Source organism: Rhamphochromis sp. 'chilingali', assembly GCF_963969265.1.
Source record: "Rhamphochromis sp. 'chilingali' genome assembly, chromosome: 14".
Taxonomy (NCBI): Eukaryota; Metazoa; Chordata; class Actinopteri; order Cichliformes; family Cichlidae; genus Rhamphochromis; species Rhamphochromis sp. 'chilingali'.
In genome coordinates this window covers 33032527-33057681 of record NC_137941.1, presented here as the reverse complement: position 1 = coordinate 33057681, position 25155 = coordinate 33032527, and the positions used below count along the sequence as shown (strand labels likewise).

At 41.4% G+C, this 25155-nt stretch overlaps 1 protein-coding gene across 4 annotated transcripts in view; it reads right to left on the bottom strand.

Annotated features, from left to right (window-relative positions):
* arhgef49 (Rho guanine nucleotide exchange factor 49) overlaps positions 1–25155 on the bottom strand; it is a 73989-nt gene that overhangs the window by 11605 nt on the left and 37229 nt on the right. For 3 of the 4 annotated variants that reach the window (XM_080903466.1, XM_080903463.1, XM_080903465.1), the window contains exons 2-3: positions 11297–11444; positions 5561–7203 (exon numbers count right to left, since the gene is read on the bottom strand). In XM_080903466.1, coding sequence (XP_080759592.1) covers positions 5561–7143 — 1583 coding nt within the window. In that variant the 5' untranslated portion in view covers positions 7144–7203; positions 11297–11444. Of the gene's footprint in view, positions 1–5560; positions 7204–11296; positions 11445–12983; positions 13121–25155 lie in introns of those variants that run through there. The other variant, XM_080903464.1, reaches the window with a different exon arrangement.

The following is a 25155-nucleotide window of genomic DNA, read 5'->3' as shown; positions in this document are numbered from 1 at the left end:
AAGGCTTAACATTCGGACTGGTAGCTGGTAGCTATCTGCAAGCTTCATAACTGGACCCACTTGTAGTTTCGGTTCCTTGTGAAACATTTTTAATATTATTATCTGACAAATAACTTTGTTTCCTGTGTGGTTAATTTTTCTAACAGTTTGTTCAAGATTAAATTTTAGTAATATTTGAATGTGCTAGCACTGATTAGCAAGTATCTGTGTCTGTCCGATACTGTCTTTGCATGCTACTTGCTAACCTAGCTAGCAAGCTAGTTAGCTGACTAGCACTTTCTCCAAATATGGTCATTTCTGGCTCAACAAAACCATCACACTGAGGCTTGGAAACAGAACTTCACAAACCAACAGGTACTTTCCTCTTTTATATACAGTCTATGTTCATTCCTGGCCTACCCTGTTTATTCCGTCCCTCTCTCTAAGTCCTTTGTGATTTCGTGAAGTCATTTAAATGAAGTGTTAATAATACAGGAAATGTTGATTTGTGGTGTTTTAGATTTTGTTTATGCCATTAACTTCAGGAGAATGAACCAACTGCTATGCTGTATATTGATTTTGTTTTTTCAGCACTGTTAAACTTCACGGTCCATTAGCCACGTGTGGATACTACCATATTACTGCAATCATTGTAAAAAAAAATGTTGTGACATCAGTTTGACATATTTTTATATATATTTTACTCAAAATAAAGGTGTTTGTGATTTTTTTTATTAGCTAGGCGAGCTTAACTGCCCCAGGGATCACAACCCATAACGGAGTCTCGATGATGTCTGGGCTCTCACAGGGAAAGACAGGCTGTAAATTCCTGATATACTGACTTTCTTCAGAAAGGCGTGTATTTGACAAGAACAGAGGATGGTTAGTCTCAAGAATTTGACGCAAGAGTTTAGTAAAACTGGCTCGAGCTTTACTGTAATGTTGAGTGAAATGTCTTCTCCATTGTGTTTTAGTAACAACAACAAAGCATCAATCAGCCACAATATTAAAACATTAACTGGTAGAATAAATAAGATTGATTATGTCGTTATACGGCAGGTTTTCCTTTGGGAATCTCTGAGAAAGCTCTACACTGACCTGTCTTTTAATCTTCCCAGACCTAAACCTCTTTGAGTTTTAGGTCTGGGAAGCACAGGCTTGTTCTACACCCTGCAACCCACATCGACCAAAAAATCCCTGCCAAGGTCCTTCGACACCACAAACAGCCCAACAGTGTCTGAAAACCAACTGGTCACAAGTGAGACCCACACAGTAGGTATATCAGTGATAGCCACTACTAAACTTACATAAATAGAGTAGTCATAGTATGTATTCATTCAGCTTGTGAATGCTTCATTACTTGTTTGTTTAATCCATACATTGATGGAAAATGGTAGAAAAAAATAACTCAAAGATATTAATACGGCAAATAACCAATAGAAAAATAAGAAATTCATTGGTGTTCTCGGGGCCCAGAACCAGTCGATTCATTGTTTCAGCACCAGCTCTGCTATTAAATTTCCTTTGGCTTCTCTTCAGCGTGTGTGTGCTGACTTAACACGAGGTCTTATTACTCTAATGGTTCTTACATAACAGTGTCTTTCTGAGTTCTGTCCCTCCCAAAGCAGTTAAACTGCTGAGCCCTTTCTGGACATGTCGTAAAAAAAAATGTTTTCAACGTCCTTCATATGCTGCGTGGCAGCTACGTGCGCTTCAGCTCAACTACTTTCTTCTTTGCAGATTAAATTGCATGAAACTCTGGCAACCTGCACGTTGTTTCTCAAGAAACACCAGCACAGCAGATGAAGATGTCCAAATCAAAGCGTGGCAAAAAGCCCAATACAATTAATCCCCCGGCTCTGAAGCATCCGATCGCTTTCCCGTTGAACAAACTGTCATTAAAATGCATTTCTATCACAGTATTAGCTGTCACACTCTGGATGATGCATGGGATCCAATAACCTGTAGTTTAATTTATCAGGAAACCGCTGCATGTGATAGATCAGCACTCAACACTGCACGGCGTGACACCAAAATTAGCCTGGCTGTCACCTTCACTGATCCATCTATCTCTCAAATTAATTCATTTTGAATCTGATTGGGCGAGTGCGATCAATTGAGACGAATACACAGAAAATAGATATAAATAAAAATAAAATCTCATACACGCCTTCTTCTTGACGTCTCTATATAACACTATTACTGCAGAGTGCAATTAACTCAGTGGTGCAGCTTTATGCTTCAGCCTATGAAAAAACGCTCCCAGGTGTAATAATATGAATATTACTGTAATAGCGCAGCTAAAACACAACGCCCTGCACACCTAAACAAAGAGACTCGCGACGGACGTCAGATACCTTGGGGTGCAGCGATCACACAGCATACTGTCATGTTTAATTAACTAATAAATGTCCAAGTATTAAAACATTCACAGAGCCTCGGGCTGTATTTAAATCTCAGGAGAGTGCGGGGTGTGTTGCATTATGGGTGCTTTTTTTGTACATAAAAGAAGAATCTGCTCCGGATGCTGGAGATGTGAACGGGCTTTACGAGCACTGTAATACTGCTGACAGCATCAGCTGAGTAATTGATTAGTGGACCGGGAGACAGTGAAATAGCTCTGCAACTGCTGGACTGACTGTCGGGAAATTTTGCAGGGACATTCAAACTGTTTCCTTTACTGTCACTGTGATTTTTGGGTTTTATTCAAAGCGTTCAGAATTTTTTAGGAAAGAATGCCACAAAATTTTGTTGCAAAAACCAACGTCTCTCACTTGCCTCATCTCTTCATGCTTCGTATAGCCCCATGGTCAGGTCAACGTCTCCCTAAAAGTTTGTTTAAAGAGTCTCAGATTCTCAGATTCAGCTGTTCTTTGTGTTTAGCAGTATTAAGCAAATATTCAACTAAAACCAAAAATGGATGTGAAAAACAATGCATACATAACTAAAATACATTTCAATTAAAGAGGAAATATCCTTAATTTTTGGTATTTGTTAGTTTGGCGAAATTTGTTATCACAACCTCCCCGATGAGGCTCTGATCGACGAGTTTATTGAGACTCTGGATGTCTGCAAGACTGTGAGTCAACTGCTTTCAAAAAGTTCTGCTTATATTATAATATTTATACTAATTTAACTTAAAACTTGTCTCTCGCATTGGTCATAAATACAATCATAATTCAAAAGACTCAAACTAACAAAGAATAACTATAATAGCTGTAATGCTCACAACCAGTGCGACCAAATGCAGGTCCACTGAGCTGCTAGCTAATACTGGTCTTGTTATAAAGATTAAAGGAAAAGAAACAAGCCTGCTGAAGGCATCACTTGGAGCATCTTTCACGCTTTTATAGTCTATAAAGCCTGATCGTAAAAATAAAGTAAAATAACTGTTAGTTGCAGCCTTAGACTATAGCTCTGCTCTCTTACATACTGAACATATTCTGTATCTATACAATCGCACACACGCATCAGATATTTTTCTGCTGCCTTCATGCAGTCATCCATCATTCTTTCTAGCAGTGCAGACAAAGGAGCGACAGTGAGCGGAGAGTCCAGACTGGCAGGGAAAGATACCGTCTATCTCTCATTTAGCAAAACCAGGCAGTTGGGGGGTGGGGGGGAGTTTATATTTCTCAACTGACCTTATCAAGCAGCTCTTTGTTCGGGGTCTAATATTTACACTGCAAGAAGACCTAAATGGGTGCCCAGTGCTGTAAAACACACCCTACCCTTGTTTGTCCTTGATCAGAATGAACCACAGTGGAGTGAAGCCTGCATTTATTTAGCCAACAGATGACACTGAGAGAGGAGAACCAGGGAAACAACAAGTCTGCGTCCTCCAGTCTGTCACTGCCTCCTCATGCCAGGCTCCCGCCCACAGTCTCGTCTGCAGAGCCAACCCTGTTAGCTCCGACAGCTGTTATCACAATAACTGAGATAAATCAATAACACAACAGCACGTGCGGGCTTAAACAGATGGACGGGCATACACTGATACAACGCTGGAAGTGTACCTGCATATACTTTACAGATAAACACTTCAGCGGTTGTAAGCCCCTACAAGGATCGGATAATGTATATTGTGAGATTTAATTTCTCCATTAGAAAGATTTAACTGGATTTTAAAAGAATGTGCTTATTTGTAAGCACCACTGTATGTACAAAATACACTTTGCTGTACTAGTACTGCAAGTTAAGAGTTAATCATAAACCTGTTCTTTGAGCCCAAAGGTCTTGTGTGTGAATGTGTGTGTGAATGGGTGGATGACTGGATATGTAAAGCGCTTTGGGGTCCTTAGGGACTAGTAAAGTGCTATATAAATACAGGCCATTTACCATTTACCATTTGATCTCTAATAAATAAGGATATATTCTAGATACATTATGTATCTTTGGTTGTGATGGAGCCAATATGTGTGCAGGTGCATGCCAGACAAATAGGGAACAACTCCATAGTCATGGTTGTTCCCACCACTATTATGCAATATTATGTATTTTAACCTATAGACAGTGTTGGGAAGGTTACTTTTAAAATGTATTCCGTTACAGAATACAGAATACATGCCCCAAAATGTATTCTGTAACGTATTCCGTTACGTTACTCAATGAGAGTAACGTATTCTGAATACTTTGGATTACTTAATATATTATCGTGCTTTTTACAACAACGTGAATGTACTATTGCTGTGTGCTTTATTACTATTACTGAAGGTCCGCGACTCCGAACTGTAGTAAAGGGACCTCTGACTAATACGGCGGGGTCCCTGTCGACTCGTAGCCGAAAAATAGCTTTACTTTGTTGTGTGGGTCAACTTTGCTAGCAGAGACAGAGAGAGGCGTTGAAAGGCTGCTCCAACGGAACTTATTGTTTTCGGAGGAAAACACGAACACGGTGTACAGTCGAGTCTTAATAGCTTACTTACAACTGGGCTCGTCAGGCACTCTTCTTGGCTGCAGTGGTTATTATTATATTTACATGCTTCCAGCTCCCGTTTTTCCTCGACGACAACTCGTACCTTTCCACTCCCCTTTTTCTCCCTCCTCGCGCTCACAGACACATAACGTGTATGGCAGTCCATTCTCCCTGCAGCACGGACTACACTGCCTATGATGCTACATTCTTTAGAGCTATGCTTGTAGCATTCTGCCTGTTAGCTTAGCACAACAACAACAACAACAACGAAAAGGCGCTCTCTCACCCAGGAAACACACAGTCGCAGAAAGAGAGAGAGAGCGTCGCCCTGTAACCATGGCAACCGTAACGCTGCCGCCTGGAACAACAGAACATAGCTGTCAAACAAAACCCAAACAGTCCTGACCCGCCACAATATGAAACAGGAAAGTACCGCAGTGTAATCCATTTATTTCAACAAAGTAACTGTATTCTGAATACCACCTTTTTAAACGGTAACTGTAACGGAATACAGTTACTCATATTTTGTATTCTAAATACGTAACGGTGGTACATGTATTCCGTTACTCCCCAACACTGCCTATAGACAACATGTTAAGTTTAACTTTACAACAACTAACACATACACAGCACTCCTCTCTCTCCTGCCACGCCTCTTCCACTAACCTCTTCTTGATCAGGTCCAGTGCAGAGCCAATGAGACCATCCTTCATCTTATAGATCTTGGCTCCATAGCTAGACAGTTCGGTCCCGTCCAGCAGAAGAGCAGGGCAGCAGCTGGAGGGTCGTTCCCACTTCTCCCTGCTGGGCGGAAAGGGAACTGACCCAGCAGGTTCCAGACTGCTCCTCCTACGCTTGGCACTCCCATCATCCCCTCCTACGTTGCTGGCCTTTTCCTGGGCCGAGCCACCCTGGGGCGGCAGGGGTGAACGTGGAGAGGGCCCCGTGCGGATGGGAGAGTACGTGCTGGTGTCAGAGATGGAGGAGGGAGCGGGAGCTGCAGTGCCGTTAGCGTTCACAGTGTTGAATGTACGTTTCTCTGAGGACGTGATGGCCTCGGGATTTTCTCTCTGCTTTTCGAAATGAGGGTCTGAAAGGATTATCGCACCATCTGATGCTCCTAGGTCTTGCTGGAGGTCAGCTACAGGTTTTTCAGATCGTGTAGCATCCACTGTGGACTCAAGGTTCTGCTTCCTCTCCATCTGCCGCATCCTCTTAAACTCCTCAAAAGTAGGTATATGCAAGCGTCCCAAAGGAGGTCTTCGAGGCTCTAATGTAGAGTCTGATCTGCTTCTGTTACCTGAAATACTGTCTGTTGTGTAGGATGTCTTAACTGCCTGCTGGGTGGATGGGGCGCTGTGGAGAGCCAGGTTGGGGCTACTATTCTGCCGACGGAGCTGTAAACGCCTCAAGACCTCCTGTTTTATCTCCTCTGGGCTGGTGATGCGCATTGTAGTGGGTGGCCTGGAAACAGGACCTGTTGACTTCCCGTGATGCCCACTGTCCCGTTCCATGGGTACAGCGCACGGGGACACCGTAGGACGCAGTGGGAGGGGCTTCAGAGGCTCAACAGCTGACCTTGCACTCTGAAGGCGGAGTTTCTCTCTTAGGCCCTTCCTCGCATCCCATTCATCCACACCACTTGGAAACAGCAACTGAGGGAAGAGTGGCAGGTCCTTCCTGGGCAGTCCGGGTCGAGGGTAAAACGCCAGGCTTTCTGGGTTGGGTGCCAGCCCATGGGAGCTGTCTGGAGACCCATCATACCAGTGGCTAGTGGAGGTGTAGCGTAAGATAAACTCACTGTCCACGCTCCTGTAGGGAGCACTGCTGAGCGAGCACAGACCAGAATCTGCCAGAGTGTTCCAGTTTAAGTTCTCCATACTCCTGTAAGGCCTGCTGCCATTGCTTCCAGTATGAATGCAGGCTGCTCCCTGACCTGGCTCCATCCCCAGACCGCCCTGTTGGCCGGAACAGTACCTGAGCCCCAAGTTTGTAAGCAAGGTGCTGCTGTTACACCGGGCCATGAGGGGAAAAGGTGGACCATGAAACCCTGGATAGTGAGGGACGCTGGTTCTGTGCCGGGGGAAGGAGGACAGTGGGTCAGGAGACAAGGGGAGGTTGGCAATGCAGGGCTCCACGTCCATGACGAGGTCGAGCGGAGAGGTGCAGCCAGCAGGGGAGCCGGCAGAGGCCGCGACGGAGGAGGTAGAGGGGTAGTCACATGGCGGGGGAGGCTTCACGTCTGGCATGGCTCGGGGCAGAGCGAGCGGCCCTCAGACGTGCAGTGAGCTGGTACAGAGATCCACAGCCTGCAGCAATGAAGACGAGAAAGGACAGAATGTCTTTATTCATGGACCCAAGCAAGAAATTGACAAAATGACTTCACATCTTGGAACATTAGCTCACAGCCTCAAACGTGAATTTCATTACTTTAGATGTTTCCTCTATCATAACACAGCTCAAAATTGAAACATTACTCTTCAGTGTAGATTGTAAAATGACCTTTTAGTACAGATCAGTCTTCTTCAGCCACATTGGCGACTACACAGACCACATGTACTGGATGACCACAACTCTGGACACAGAGACAGTGTGTCTGAAGCCTGGTTCGTTCACCAGAGTAATCACATTTATATCATACAAATGGCGTTCTATCTGCCCCCTTGGGATATTTCTTTTTTTTCCTTTCTCTGCGGCAAGAATAATAATAGAGGGATTATTGCCTGGCTTTTCGGCTATTAAAACATGAGATTGAGAGACAGATAGTGGAGGATAGTGAAAAAAAATGAGAGAACCCTAGCAGATGAGACAAAGATGAGACAGATAAAGAGGAAATGAGTGTGATGTTAAGAGAAAGCAGTAAGCTGAGGGGACAGTAATGAAGATAACTGCCTGGCAGTCCACTGGCGGATGGTTCTGCTTTTTTCCTTCAGACTAACCAGACAGTATAGCTGCAGATTAGCAGCCAAGACAGTTGGCAAGATGGCACCGGGTGTACTGTGGCTCTGTCGCTCTCTTTAATGAGTACAAATAGCAAGTTCACCGCCCAATACAAATTCTCATTCTCCATATCTCACATCGGGTCTACATCACAGTGAGTAGCGCAGGGTCATGGCTGTGATTATGACTATGGTTATGAAACAAGGACTCAGAGGGCTCATCCCTGATGCATTATGTGAATAATAAAATCCAAATCATCTCCAGACTCAGATGCTCTCAAATGCTAAAGCACGAACAGGCCGCCACGCTTCTCCGAGGATTCGCGGTAATAAGTAAATTGCCATTCCTTACATGGTTAGAGGTAAGCAGCCCTGCGATCCGAGTTAATCAGTGGGCGGTTTCCCTCGGATTTTATTTGTTGGCTGCTAATTAGATGAACATGCTCAAAAAAACAGAAAAAAAGCACGAATCTGTTTTTATAAAACGAATCCTTGTAGCAGCAGAGTCTGAAAGACACACATTCACAAAAACATAATCCTTTTATCTTTATCTTGAACAAGGAGGAGACTGGTGATATTTTTATATATTTCATATTAAGAAAACAAGAGTGGAGTGATTGCACTAACAAGTACTGTGATTATCTAAAGCCGGATATATCTGACTTCTCCTTTTGTCTATTTTTTGTTATGCATTGCACAAGGTCGCATGCTGCTTCTCTACCACGCATGCACAAGTAACACTACATTTTTATTTAATCTCAAATGCACTGTCCTGCTACCTGAACACTTTGGATCCCCATACGTAGATTACTCTGACAATGACAAAAATGTAGGAAAATGTAGTGCAATGTAAGAAAATACTCCTGGTTGAATCACACTCGAGCATGTAAACCTGTGTCCTGCTGGTTTAGGCAACGCTTTCTTTTTAAAGGAAATGAAAGTAGATTTGTGCGTTTTAATAATGCAAACATGCAACAAAGAAGGACGAATTGACTAACACTTTGTTGTAGAATAAGAGCAGCTTTTTCTGTTTGTTATATTACTTCATGTGGCTGAGTCATTCTTCGTGATCCGGGGAAATTACATTATTTCAAGTCCACTTTTTGTAGGTTTTGCATGTTCTGTTGCTTTACACCGATCAGTATCTTAATGCCTGTGAATCATTTTGATAGTTTTTTGTATATCCTTGATGTTTGGCTGACAGGTTCTTGTGCACCACGCCCTCTTTTCATTAATGATCTGATCGTTATTAAGTATGTGCATTCACTACCTACTTGCATCCCAAAGTAAAAGAAATCCAGTATTGTTTTTTCTTTTTGCAAAATGAACAGATTTATTTCTATAATCAGTTTTAAATCACTACTTGCAAAACTAAGTGATGCCTTAGAGTGACTTCTCTGTTATTCTGCTTAGAAGACACATACAATATGCATGTGCGCAGTTCAGCTGTGAGGGAAAAAAATGCTGAAATCTGAAATTTGGCTTTAAATTAGCTTGCGTGTGAGTGTCTGAATAGCAGGGAGCATCCTGCTCGACATGCCTGTGCCTCTCCCTCTCTCTGTGCCTTTCTCTGGTTGAATTACTGCCAGAGTAAATGCTCTCTGGAGGTCTCGCGCTCTCTGCTCCCTCTGTCACCAAGCTAACTGAGGAATAATTCATCCCCACCATCAGGGAAGTAAATCAGTCACCATGTCCAGCATGCACAGGGGCTGATTTCTCGAGATATGATGGCAGAGCGCACGGAGAGGACAGCTTCAAAATGAGGAAATAAATCAATCAAATGATTGGATTCAGTGTCAGAGTTACTGCATTGCTGAGAACGCTGACAAAAAAATCTCCAATTTAATGAATCAGTTTGTGTATTACTGAGTCCTTCAATTTAAAATTATATGGCCAAAAAGGTCTGTGTCTATTTCAGGAACATTTGATTTAGTTTTGCATTTCCCAGTTGGAAGTAGGCCAGTCACTTCTAGTCAAATCAAATATTAATGGCATATACATGCAGTCCTGTAAGTTCACCCCATGATTCAATAGCTTGTGGAACCACGTTTAGCAGCGATAACCTGATAAGTTTCTGTATGAATACCTCACATTGTCTGTAGGTGTGTGTGCATCTCACATTGCTGTGGAGGAACTTTGGCCCTCTCTTCTTTTCAGTTCACTGAGTTTTCCATGTATTTGTTTTCTTACAGTCTCACCACAGCACTTCTGCATCGTCCTGCTGCAACCAACTTGGGCCAAGCTTTAGCTGTCAGACAGACGGCCTCACATTTGTTCATGGTTAACTCAAACAATGCAAGGTTGCAAAACAAGCCCAAATCATCACCCCTCCGCCACCATGCTTAACAGTGTGTGAGAGGTTTGTGCTGACATCCTGTGCTTGAGTTTCTCCAGACTGTGCCTCTTAAAGCATCTCCACTTTGGTCTTGTGTGCCTAAAGGACGTTGTTCCAGACGTCTTGTGGTTTGTTCAGTTGTAGCTTTGCCATGTTCTTTTTAGAGAGACGAGGTTTTCTCCTGGAAACCCTTCCAAACAAGCCATACTTGAACAGTCTTTTTCTAATTGTAATCTCACGAACTTTAACATCCTAACCCACTTAAATGCTTCATACCGTCACACTGTAATATCAAAACTTCCCTATAAAAACATTCACCATTTGGGAACTCCCTTTCCTGTGTCAAAATGATGTTGCTTCTCTCGTCAGTGCACACCCTGACTGGACCAGAAAGAAATTCAACTGCAAGAAAGGCTTCACCAGCCATCATCGGTGTTAGGTGATAATCCTCTTGTGAATTGGAGTAAATCTTTAAATTCAAGTTTCAGTGCTTCAAACCTGAAAAGAAGAGGCTACTTTAAGACTGGGGGTCCACATATTTTGTTCAGGTATCTAAATAAATCCATGTCCATCTGGTTATTATTCAGACAAAGGTCGGTAGTTTTCAGTCAGTAGTTTTGTCCTATTGAAACACAGAGCAATTATATCACTATTTGACACAAAATGAGTCACTTTATCTTATTTCAGTCGCTTACACAGTTTATCCCTGTATCCTCTTTTACTTAATATAACACAAAACTGTGCGTCTAAACCACTGGTGACACTGAAGGTCTTTAGGTTCCTCCTTCTCTGGCTCTTTTGCTCAGTTAAGCAGCACGATTGAAGAAAATCTAGCATAAAACCTTCACTCTGTGAGTTGCAAGATTTTCCAATTAAACATAAAATGTATGGCAGTAAGTCGCTGCTGTGAAAAGACCACAACTCTATTTGTGCCTATGTGCAAACACATCATCAGTGTGTTATAAGCGTGTCTTTATTCTGCTGTCAGCACATCTGCTTTTCACTCTGATCGGGCAGAGTTTACCTAACAGTGAGCATCATGTTGCAAGGATCAGTTCTGGAGCGAAATCCTCTTGTTTCAGCCAACAGTTCCTGCTGGCAGCATGCTGTCTGATCTTCTAAACTTACCCCATTTTAATCAACTCTCTATGCTGCTTCCCTCCTCCTACAGGTCATTGGCTCAGATCCCACAGTGCCCAGCTTCCTCTTCTCAGACTCCCCTCAGCACAGCTATCCGTCTGGAGCGTCCAATGAGCCAGACAGACGTGGCCCTGAGCTACAAGTTAACAGAGAGAGAAAAGCAAGAAAAACAGGACATCAATCAATAAGCTGCCATTTCTAAATATAATAATAAACTCTTGGAGTAAAAAAACACGATTGCTCTGCCAGGTGCAGCTATATGTAAGGTCTGCTAGTAAAGGAGAGAAACACAATGGGCATCAGAGACTTCAGGCTTGAATAGCAGATGTATCCTGATACTGTAAAACAAACCGAGTCCTCCTTTTTAGAGTGAATTAGATGTTGAGTCAATTACATAATTAGTGTTCGTCTGACAGGAGAGAGCATCCTGAATTACGCACATCACAAGAACATGTGTGTGTTTAATCAGTTAGGGGTCGTTCATGGACTTCCTCAAAAACACTCTGAGGAGAATATATATATAATATATAAATATATATTTACAAAAGGACAATTTATACAGTAATTATTTTTCATTAGAAATCACAATTTAAAACATTTTTCTGTTAATTTACAATGTTAGGTCCAGACAGCTGGATTTGCCAGCAACATACTGTTATTTTACACTTAAACTACTGTAATCTGCAAAAACAGGTTCTTCCAATAAAAAAATATTACATCACTGTGATGGGTGACATATAAGCTTAGCAGTTTAATACTGTCAGCTCTTTGCTTATTATGAGAATGGTATTTTAATGCTCCTGTAATCTCAATAAACAATGTATTATTATAAAATGATTCAAAGTACTGTGAAATAACCCTCATAACACTAAATTAATGACTTCAATTAAGCATTTAACAAACTAACTGAGGAACTGAAGCAGCATAACTTTGCTCAGATAAATTACAGGTGTACTCAAGGAAAATAAGGTAATGTACCGTGTTATTGTGAAATAGCTTTCTGTCTATATTTTTTTCTCAAATGGGTCAAAATTCAAAAAAGTCAAGCGTATTCACAAAGACGGACATGCAGTTTTGTGCATTGTTATAGCAATTAGTTACAGTGTAGTAAGAGAGGAAACCCATACTGGTTGGACCTACTTTGAAGCCTCAGTGTAAAATTAAACTTTGAAGTTTAAATATCCATTTAGCAAACACAAACGATTAATCAAATTAAATAAGATTATTTAAAATGATCCTGAAATATTGTGGGCCCTTATCAAGAAACACTATTATAATGACATAACAATATATATTAAGAAACAGTCTCAACAGTATCATGTAAATATATTTGAATCTGCACACAACAACATACCAAACAAAGCACCTCAAAGTTTAGTTAACCTTCAGCATCCAGTGTGGAACCACCGTACAACACTTTGCAACTACACCAGCCTCCAGTTGCTTTTCAAGTAATGGGTATTTTTTGAGCAGTAAAGCTAACAATAAAAGCAGTGAAGCAAATGACGTAAATTCCATACATTACTACTACCCAGCAGACATGAACGTAATCTAGGACAACAGGCCAAAAACGACAGAGACTGACCTGATAACACACATCTAAGACTGGGATGAATGAATCTGCAGGCCTGATGCAGAACAAAGTCTAATAAAACAGAAAAAAGCCTCGGCCCACCTTGTGTTAAACCCCAGCTCTTCTGTTTAAACCTCCATCCACCTCCACCATCTTCAACCACATGATGAGAAAATCTACCAGAGACTCATGCAAAGCTCAGGTCACATGATTTCTGACGTTAGCACCCACCCAGTCTCCTTTCCCCCCCTTGCCCCTTGCAGGATGCGGGGAAGTGAAGAGTGCTTTGGCTCCAAAGCTGTGACAAGTGGCTGTCATTTAGAAATGAACCCCACCCCACACTTCCCCTCCTCCATCCCAGGAGTGCTGGATGATTGGCAGGGACTTGGGTAGATCCGCCCTTTTTTCCTTTTTTCTCCCACTCCCCCTCTACACAGGCTCCTGGTCCTCCCAGCAAATATGATGCAGCTTTTTCATTCACATTTTGTTTGTCCCCAGATGTGGAGATTTCAAACAGATTTGAATGCTTAGAATTAAGCTCAGTACTGCGAAACAGTGGGTGACACATACTCCCTCTCTCGTTGCCTTTTTGCTCATGGAATAACCCTGCTCTGACAATCCCACTGAAACCGATAGGCTTTACAGAAAGGGAATGAGAAATTGGTTATCGCCACTGACTGAAGTGACCCATTTATTTATTTCTTTTTTCTGTCTTTATCCAGCGAGCATTTAAATCACTGAGCCAATTCCCTGCTGTTCCAGCCCGTTTCATTCATCCTCTCCTCATGGGTGCTTCTGAACCTCCTAAACTATGCAGAAGTGTTTCTGAGCAGACAGAGTAGGCTGTCTTATTACTCATCTCTCTTTCTTTGTGTGTGTGTGCGTATGTGTCTGAATGATGAAGGCTGGATGTCTTTCAGATCCTGTGCGGTAGTAGAAGAGGTGATAATAATGTGCTCGTGGTTTTTGACACCTCCTAGTGTTCCCTACAAACATGCAGACTGTGCCTGTCTATCTCATCAAGATCTGTGTGCAGGTGTGTATTTATGTGTGTGTGTCCATCTTTGTGTGTTTATTTATATATGTGTGTGCCTGTCTGGCAACCTCTCAGCTTGACACTAATTCACACACCTCAGTGCTCACATTTCCTGAAAATGCCATGAGTTCATCACAAAACAGATACATTAAAGGATGTAAACATATTCTGGTTGCTGTCATGTTTTCAGGAATCAGAACCATCTTGATTCAAAAAAAGGGAAAACAGGATCCCTGCTGCTGACAAGAGTGATCTATTTTAAAAAACACAACAATAAAAGTTTATCCAGCACAAGACAACACAAATATTAGCTTAAAGCACCACAGGAGCATTGCAGAGGCAAAGCACACAGTCTGCACCTGAGTCTTTTATTTTGAAAACTGGCTGTATTCACTGTGCAGTTTCTTATCTTATTCCGTGCCCTCCTCATCTGCTCTGTACAATCTAATGCAACTTCTGCCAAAAATTTGAGTTACATTGTTAGTCATATAATTTATACCACCCAGAGCAGGGTGCCACATTTGGTGGGATTCCAAGCATTGTCCTAAGCAGATGTGATTGGTCTCCAGTGACCACATTGAAGCCCGAACTAAACACAACCCTGCCCGGTGTATTCCAGTAATTTGCCAATGGTTTTTAAAAAACATTAAAGATGTAGCTAAATGTAGCTAACAAAACTGGTTTAAAATCTACAATGATTTTGTCACATGTGCCTCTAATGCATCATAACACAATAAAACACTTCCTGTCAGTAATTAAGGCCTCATTTTGACTGAATTAGAATAATAAGCAGTTAGCACTGAATCTGTGACTAGATTTTTCAGGGTTTAAATATAATACACTGCAGCAGGCGTCCTAAAAACTCTTTGCTTACAGACCTGTACTGCTAGTAGGGCGATAGCTCAGACTCCAGCATAATTAGCTTTTCATTCTTGCAAACCTTATCCACAAGATGCAAGAAATTCTGCCATCAAAAATCAGGCAGCTACAGATTTGACATTTTGGGGAGTCTGGCAGCTCCCTTTTTTACTCTTTGTGCCTTTGCTATGTTCCACACCAATAGGCAAAAACACTAGAGCACTGTAGGTCCCTCATGTGCCACTAAAACAGCACTGACCCATCGGGGCATTCACTAGGGCGCGGTCTGTATCTAGCACCGGGACGTTGGCACCAGATCCTTTGGGTCCCGTGGTTTGCCGGATGGAGCCTTCCTTAGATTGTGCTTGTTCCAGTAGATCCTACAAATGCTCGATTGGATTGTAATTGGGGAAGTCTGGAAGCCAGGTCAGTGCGTTAGATCTTTTGTCGAGCTGTTCCTGGGAAATGTCCAGTGCACTGTCCTGCTGGGCTGAGGAGGTCCACTGACGTTGGGGAGAGCCTCATCAAATAAGGGCAAATGCTTCATCTCCAACAGTCTTTAGGCAGATTGTGCTTAGATTTTCAAAGTAGCTTCCACATGAATGCCAGCAGTTAAGGTTTCCTAAAACAATATTGTGTTGTAACGAGATGATCAGAGTTTTACATGTCAGTGGTTTTAATATTGTGGCTGACTTGGTGTAGAATTAATATATACTGTTATTCTAGGTTTATAAGCAAAGTAGTGGGTCAGAAAAGCGTCATAAAAGCTATAATATATATTGTAGTCCAATATAATACCAATGCCCAGCCTTTAGAAATCAGGAGTTTCTAATGATATCAACAAAATCTACACATTCCAAGCATGCTAAAATCATTTAGGGTAATGGTGCTGCTGCTGTCGTGGATTTAATTACCTAACTTTGAAACTTAAGGCATTAAGAAAATTTACTTAAATTTGTCATTCAGAAACGGAAGTTACATCAAGGTCCTCACGTCCTGATGGTGTCTAAAAAAACTATGAAAAGATTCCCTCAAGCGTTCTGTGAGGTGGTCGGGCTGACTGGGAAAACAATATTTAAACACCCTTAAACCTGACACGGCATGAAAAGGTTTACCTGCTGCCAAAGTGTGCTGCGTCTCAGCAGGTGTCTGAATCAGAAGGTCTGTGCTGTGTGAAATGAAGGCAAGCCAGCGTTAGCACAGCTGGAAAGCGCTGCAGGAGAGTGACAGACTTGCCAGAGCGCACAGCGAGGCCAAGCAAGGGCACACGGTGAGACAAATGGAGACTGATAAATTCAACTTTTTCCGATTACCTCTGGCCAAACTGGTTTCAAAACTTCAAAATTAGGCTTTTTGACAGTCACCTAAGGAGCAGAATGTGAAAATCTGGAAGATGCTTTTGAAAAACAGCGACTTAAATCAGCTCAGTCATTGCTGGATGCGCTGTGGCAGTAAACTTCTGAAGACAACTTTCACAGTCAATTAGATCTGTTTGTGTTTGTTGTCCTTTACGCTGCGCTTCACATCAGCTGTGGCGCTGAGTCAAGACACTGCACGAAGATTGTTTTGACAAAGTAAAAAAAACGTTGTGCACAAAACGATTAAAAAAAAACAGACAAAGCCAGATTCAAATATATCTTCATGTCTTCTAAGCCAAGCCAGCGCAGCGCCTTAGAGTACTTCAAATGCGTGGGAGTGCACATGCACTTGAATGTACAGACACACTGCGCTTGCAACTCAGCGTGTGGCAGAAAATGGCAGACTGCTGTCCACACACTGTGTGCCAGCACGCAGCCTAGACTCCAATACAGCTCCAACACAGGCGGCTGCTGTGATATTTCACTTTACACGAGCCCAAAGGCAGCACTCACAAGCGGCACTGAAATACGACCGACTGGTTTCCGTTTTAGAGACCTCTGAAGCCGCAATAACAGCTGCCTGCAACAACAATGACTTCCACGGTGACCAAGGGAGCAGACTTTGTAAATGTGAGGCAGTCTGAGAAAGCTCATAAGTAATAAATCACCACCAAATGCTAAGTGTACAATATCACTGCCTCTGTCCTCTTTTAAGTGGGTGAGGTGGTTGGGTAAAAGTTGTCTGTCTAAATAAAGAAAGCTATGGCACGATAACAGTTTCCTTACACATTTAGGCAAATCAGCAATCGTTTTAAACAAACTGCAGCTCAACTGTGAGGCAGTGATGAATCAGGCTGAGTTAAAACAAAACACACCTCATTGCTTTTTGAAATATTCATCATATGTGCCTCTAGTTTTGCATAAGCGACCTGGATGTGATGCTTTTCCTGCTCGCCTGCCCTCTGTCTTTGTAAGCCATGCACTGATCCACCAGTTTACGTCTCTATCCCTGTAACTGTCGATTCACAGCAAGCTTCAATCCTCCAGAGCAATCTGGCCTCTGCGTTAAAGTCCATTGATCGAGATGCTTATCTGCAGTGTCTTACGTAAGAAACATCTGACCGCCATTTCAATTTTAGATTAATGCACACAAGCAAGATTGAGCCAGAGAGGAAATTCATCTGGGAAAAAGAACTTAATTCTAACAACATGATCGAAATGTTTCATTTTAGACTCTGACTTGCAGGCAAGCATTTCGAGGCATGAACACAAAGGAGTTTCAGTGCAATCTGTGTGGTAAAATGAATATAAAATGAATCAATTAAAACTTTTTTCATCTGATATGATGGAAAATCAAATATACTGTGTTTCTCATATATAAAAACAGTAGAAATAAATAATGGAGGTCCCAGTCTTATTTGTAATCAAGAACAATGGCTCATTCCAGATGAGTCACCTTACATTTGAGACTATTAGAGTTCATTGCTTTGACAGACAGACAGGGCACACACACACATTGCAAGACGAGGGCTGCGCGGGGCTCAGCAGGTAATAAGAAACTAGTAACCTAATGAAGTGAAGTGCCTCTCATTCTCCTGTCAGGGGGAGGATGCACAGAGAAGAGGGAAGAGCACTGAGGGATCAGAGTCTATACATTTACTTCTATTAGAAGGATTAGTTTACTAAATGGTTTTAGATGCAAATTAAAGCAATGAAGAGGGAGGCTGAAGAAATTCTAATCACAGAAAGAAGATAAGGGTCTGGATGGAACTGAGTGTGAGCAGCCTCGTGGAAAACGTAGTCTTTTCCTGTCTGAGAACATGTGCAGTGGACTTTGAACCGTTACAGAAAATTTGGATCAACTTTTTAAGGACAAAATATTAATCAGGCACATTTTAATGTAATTTGTTGACTTGAAATCCTCTCAAGAAACTATACCTCTTAATCCCATTTTAGGGGAAAAATTTGAAATTGTAAAGAAACAGCACAATAAGTATGTTGCTAATATGTTTGATACTGCTGTGCCATATCATAGCAATCGCAATAATAATAGTATAAATTTTCATGTAATCACAAAGTGTCATAATGTCATATCATGTCTGAAAGCAAGAGCCTCAGGTGAGGATTCAATACCTATAAAGGGAGCCTCTACAACCTTCAACAAAGCACAGTGCTTTAAAAAATAGGCAAGAAAACGGTTGAAAAGCTGCTGAAGGTGGAAACAACAAACCTGTTTCACCACTTGATGCAGAAACATATGTACAACCAGGCTACAAAGGAGGAGATGCTAGCAGCTGATGATGTACAACCCAAAAGTAAACAAACGACGAGCATTGCTAGCTGCTCTGGCTAGCTGCTCTGGCTAGCTGCATTATAATGCAGGCTTATGGTTAAGTAACTTTAGTTGTTGTTAAATTAAAGTGTAAAAAATGTAAACTTTGTACTTTTACTTTAAATTTCAAGATAAAACACTACCCAGGCTACTTGTGTGCTTATACTTAGCTTGTGCTGTATCACTGGTGCGGCTGTGAGTCAGGCGGTAGAGCGGGTCACCTAAAAATTGGAAGATCTGCAGTCTGATTCCCAAACTACTCCTGTTTGCATATTAACCTCCTAAGACCCGAACTCTTCCATGGCATGCATTTTGATTTTCTCTTTGATATTTGGGCTGATTGGGACCTGATGAATGTAAAAACAAAGAATTACCAGATTTTTATTTTTTACCAAATTTTTGCTTCTAAGAAAAATGAGAGCCACATATGACGATATTCGTTTAAAATGTTTCTAGAATAGTAGCAGTATAATGTCCTCGTAAGTGGATATCAGGCCCTAAATAACCCAAAATGTGATGTCCACAACCTAGGAGGTTAAAGTATTCTTAGAGCAAAATACTGAATCCCAAATGGCCCTTGATGCATGAATCTGAGTGTAAGTGTGTGTTAATGTTACACAAAGCGACAAAAGTGCTTGGATGAGGCTTGTAGTAAAAAGTGGCTTTTTTGTACACTTCATTAATCCCCCAGGGAATTTGTCCTCTGCATTTAACCCAACGCAGCACGGTGGTTAGCACTGTTGCCGCACATGTTTGCATGTTCTCCCCGTGTTTGTGTGGGTTCCCTCCGGGTACTCCGGATTCCTCCCACCGTCCAAAGACATGCAGCTTGTGGGGATAGGTTAATTGGATAATCCAAATTGCCACTAGGTGTGAATGTGAGTGCGAATGGTTGTCTGTCCCTGTGTGTTGGCCCTGCGACAGACTGGTGACCAGGGTGTACCCCGCCTCTTGCCCTATGACAGGCTCCAGCGCCCCCCGCAACCCTGAAAAGGATAAGTGGAAGCAAATGGATGGATGGATGCATTTAACCCATTCACCCTGTGAAGCAGTGGGGAGCCACCAATACAGCGCCCGGGGAGCAGTGCGTAGAGACGGTATCTTGCTCAGGGGTACCTCAGGGTAGCTGTTTGGTGGATTTGAACCCCTGAGCTTCCAATCATGGGGTGAGTGCTCTACCTACTGTGCTGTCTCTGCCCAAGATTTATTGCCGTGTTATAATTAAATAACCTTCACTTACTTTTAAATGCTGCAGCAAGAAAATGTTGACTTTTTTCTGTATTATCAGAAATATCATTACTTAAAATTTTCTTGCGCTATATCATGAGGTTTGAGGTAAAACAACAGTAAACAAACACTACTTAGAAAAGGAGTCTGCTTTTCAGCAGTGATGTCCTGGGGAATCAGCTTCATCACCTCGGTCCTTTCAAATCGTTTCACTCACAACACACAACAAGAAAAACATCAGCTCTAATCCACAGAGGTTTTCAGTGGAGTGTTTTCCAGTTTCTTCTTCCAGCTTCAACGTATTCTTTCAAGGGAATCTCAACCAGTTTTTCACATCAAATACGACTGGATGTGTCATAATTCTTTGAAAATAAAATATCTCTTTTGAGGCTCCAGGTAAGATGTGCAATTGAGTCAGCTCCCACTGGGGGTGACAACTACATGATTAAGAGGAAAAAAGCATCTAGAAATGTGAGGAGGAGGTAGCCAAGCTTCTGTAAACTGATCCTTACCCTGCTTGAAGCTAGAAGCTTAAAGCTGTGCCAGCTGATACTAGCATGACCCACCCACACCTCAGACTACACTGTTGGTAGTTAAGCTGCAAAAAGACTCTACGTTTGCTTCCATCTCATCAGCAAAGAGAAATGATGACCTGTGACGAATGGGAAAATGGCACCTGTAGGCTTGCAGATACAGATTGCAACACGATACAACATTTAACCTCTTCAAAGACTTTCAAACGGTGGATTTGTTTATTTAACTAAATGTTTTGGGGCTTAATAGTAGCCAAGCAGCATCCTGTGGGCTTTTTCCACTTAGGGATTTAGAATGAATAAGCAGAAATCATGCCTTTCCAATATTTAAGCTCCAGCTTCCAGCCGTAAATGAATACATCATTACAATAGACTAGTTTGACAATAACATGGGGAACTGGGTGATGTAAAATAAATATAAATGGTTTTTCAAAGAAAAAAAAAAATCCTGGTATGCACAAGCTGAAGAGTATCTTCAAAAGCATCGTTCAGCATTTCCATTTTACATCTCAGACGCATTCCCACAAACAGACTAAACCCCCCCCCCCCCCGGCTCTCTGTTTACCATCAGCCACTGAAATGTGGGTTAATGAGGCACCACCCGGGGGCACTGTCAGCAACACCTATACTACTAGTCTCATCAGAGGGAGGGGAGGCCAGGGAGTGGGCGGGGGAGCCCGCGAGGCTCCGAGCACAGGCAACATCAAAAGGTGGAAGTGTGGAAGAGTACCCCTAATTAGGCAGAATGACTGTGGTATGTGTGTGGACTACAGGTCTCTGTGGAGATATGAAGAGCTGTACAGTAGAGAAGTTTTACTACAGCTGCTGAGTGCTCGTCTCCGCAGGAATCTGAAAACGGTTATTTTGGGCTACATATGTAAAAATAAGAAGTGCACTTTGTTTTTATAGCAGGCCGGCTGGGCGCCGAGCATCAGCGGGAAATGGTTTTAAAACGTTTTAACAGCAAGTGAAAAAAAATGCATTTGATTATGATGGCAGCACAATGGGCACAGGAAGGATGCTGGCTGTCAAAGTTGAACGTGTGATAAAAATGCTAGAGTGAAAATATTGCAAAAAATAAGTCCTTGAGCACAGATACTCGTATCTTCCTGCTCCTCTCCAACTATGTGCAGGGTGTAGATGCAATTTGAGCCTCGATTTGCATGTCTTGTTATAATTGATAGGACTGTTGCAAAGAGATTATCCCCCAGTTTTTTACTAGTTAGTTTTAGTTGGCGAAATTCTCCATTAAGCTTCTTCTTACATAGCACATATCTCCTATCACCCTGTTTGTTGCAGACACACTGTTTGACCACCAAATTGACTGGCTTGGCGGTTTTGTCCAAAAAAATCTTTATCCATTTGAATGAGTTTAGAACATTACTAAACATCAAATATAAGTTGCAGAGTGGCATTAAAGCGCCCCTCCAAGTCAAACTGCCCTGCTGGGCACTGCGTCTTCAGTGGTTCCAGGTCATCTCGGTCTCATTCATATTTCATGTGTTGGGAGGTGGAAATGTTGCAGATGAATAATACAGGCGGCAGATGACCTGAGAGCAAACACTTTGCTTCTTTTGCATGAGGTTTTCCATGAGCCGAACAGCAGATGTGCACGTATTCAAAGAGGACAAAAGAGGAAGTCTTTTCCGCTGAAGAGAGACAGTTCAAAGGAGCAATAATGCAAATGATGACCGCAGCTATCGTGTGATACGAGGGCTTGTAATAAAGATAAAATGATCTGGAAAGACTGGCACTTTGAAGTGATACGAGACGGGTTTCCACTGAGAAAAAAGCACTGGCTGTTATCTTTAAAGGGGCGCTGTTTAGCTTTACTGTGTTATTTTATTGGATTTTTTTGCCTGTTGATTGGTCTTTACCTTGTAGTTTCATCTGCTGCATATGTGTGTTTCTGTGTTATATCCAGGGCTCTGCGTTAAATCAAATCGAAGGGCTGATTAATTACATTTTATACACTATTCATTTAAACAGTGTTCTTTTCTAGAGAGCCTGCTGCCTCTGAGAATCAAGGCGCAATAAAAAGACAATAACTAACAGCTAAAATAACAATCTCAATTAGAAAATAGTCAGCACTTTACTCGTGTTGTCATATCAAAAAATGGTGTGATCAATATTGTGCTACACTGTAAGTCTGCGTGTCAGACGCGCATGTTTAATTGATGAAGCAACAAGCCATGTAATTACCTGGTGATTGCAGAGGAAAATAAGCTGTGATAAAAAATAGGCAGACTCAAGAGTGAAGCTTAAAGAAGGTAAGATCTATTTTCATATATATATGTTTGTGTGTGTTAGCCAATCAGTAGAGTGGCTTTCTATCATGCCACAGCCAGCCTCTCCCATTGACTCACGGAGCGTCACAGATCTCTCAAATTGATGGTATCCATAACCACGGGTATACAAAGCTAACCTTTAGAGCCACAGGTATGTGAAGGCTCAGCATACACACACAAACACACACACCCTACAGATACGAGATCAAACTCCAGTACATCCCTTTTAACTGGGAAGCTGCACTACGGTGATTATGAACCCGTGTGGCAATTTAAAGTTCTGATCTACAAAGAGGATTTTGGATGAACATGAGATCTTTCCCTCTGAGGAGGAGAAATGAAGCACGCCCATCATCACTGCTGATCTGTGTTACATGATGAATGAACAAATGAGAGCCAAGAAACAGAGACAGAACATGATGTCATAAGTAAGCTTTGTGTAAAGCAGGGAGGAAATGCTGACATTTAAGTGATGCAGAGAATTAATGAGTTAGTGTTTGCGCATGAGACAGCTTGCCCAAGGCTGCAACTCTGATGCACCATTTGGAATCAAAAGAACAAAACAACTTTGCGTTCTTTGTTTCTGTGAGGAGTACACAGTACTCTCAGATCTATAACAGACTACAAACAGTGCATTGAACCCACGTTGCACTGCCAGCTATCGCTGTTGATTCTTCCAGTTTTTCATCATCTTCCTTAGTTGTTTGTTTTTGAGAGGCACACCCAAGCTGCAGACTACTCCAGCATGAAACGGGTAAAAGCCTAGGATACTGTCTTCTTCATCGAGACACATTTTATTCCATTTTTTCATTCAAAGCTCAGAAATGCAGGTAAAACGTGACCACCAATCAACAGCTGAACAACCAACTAGACACCAACCTACAAAAACTTTGTACAAAAGATCGATATATATATATATATATATATATATACATATATATATATATATATATATATATATATATATATATATATATATATATATATATATATATATATATATATATATGTATAATCCAGTGTATGTTCAATGTTCAGTGTTTAGTGCAATTTGGATCTTCAATTATTGACCAATGAAATCAATGCACGTACTATCTCCCTTAAATGTCTCTTTTTAAAATTACAGGTTAAACATGTATGTTTTTGACCATGTCAACATCAAACAAACAGTGTGCAGGTTAAACTTTGTTTCTAAAACTAAACAGGATTATATGTAGCTTGCAAAGAAGACAAATAAGTCTACAGTACTGTGCAAAAGGTTTAGGCAGGTGTAAACAAAGAATGCTTTCAGAAATATAAATGAATGTTTATTTGACCCAAATGTATTCTGAGACATGAGAACGACCCCAAACATACAGCCAAAGTTATTAAGAACTCATTTCAGCATAAACATGAACAAGAAGTACTGGAAGAGATGGGATGGCCCCCAGAGAGCCCTGATCTCAACATCATCAAGGGTGTCTGGGATTTCATGAAGAGACAGAAAGATGTGAGGAAGCCTACATCCACAGAAGATCTGTAGTTAGTTCTCCAAGTTAGTTCTCCAGCCGAGTTCCTTCAAAAACTGTTTGTAAGTGTACCTAAAAGAATTGATGCTGTTTTGAAATCAAAGGGTGGTCACACCAAATCTTGATTTGATTTAAATTTCTCTTTGGTTAATTTACTGCATTTTGTTGCTTGATGAAAATGAATGAGTCGCACTTCCATTTTTGAAAACATTCTTTGTTTACAGCATTTTTTAATCACCTGCCTAAAACTTTTGCACAGTACTGTATATATGCAGTTACACTCTTTAGCTCCTCAGTCATGAGTCACTGGACATTGTGGACATCGACGGTCACAACTCATGCATAATGCACCTTTTATATGTATGGACGTGTGCAGGTATATGTGTATGTATATGTATACATATGTACATTTAGTGTGTACATGTGTGTGTGCGTGTGTACATGTCTATACTTATAGATATCTATTACTTATATAGTAATAGTAATGGTAGAATAGTTACATTTATGTCTTGCACATTTTTACAACTCTCTATCCATAATAACATACTGTTGTATATAGTGCATTATCTTACTTATTTGTATTTGTTGTATTTTTTTTGTATTTTTTTTGTATTTTTCTTCTGCTATCTGATCCCACAGCGGGGAAATTTGTGTGTTACCTCAGCTCAGGTGAGGTAACGCACAAATTTCCCCGCTGTGGGATTAATAAAGTCTTATCTTATCTTATCTTATCTTATCTTATATGTATACATATATCATTGTTACATGTATACATCATCCTGTTGTTAAGTGCTTATAAACACTGTTTATAAGTGTTTTTGTCATCCAACTAAATACTGTGACATAAGAAAGAAAGTTGAATTAACCATAAATGTCTGTGTCATACATGAGCGAAGCGAAAAAGCACAGCAGGATAGCTGCTTTTACTCCCTCGCTGAGAAACAAAGTAGCAGCGTAAGCCTCGACTGCAGTTGCAGCCAGAAGCTCATAAAAACTGTAGCATTAGAGTGGTACCAAAGTTCACCCCAAACTGCATGGCCAAAGTATTTTAAATTAATGAATGTTTTATCAGCCTATCCACACAGTGAATGTTAAGCTTCAACTCATCAGTGCACACCCATTCAACTTTAATTG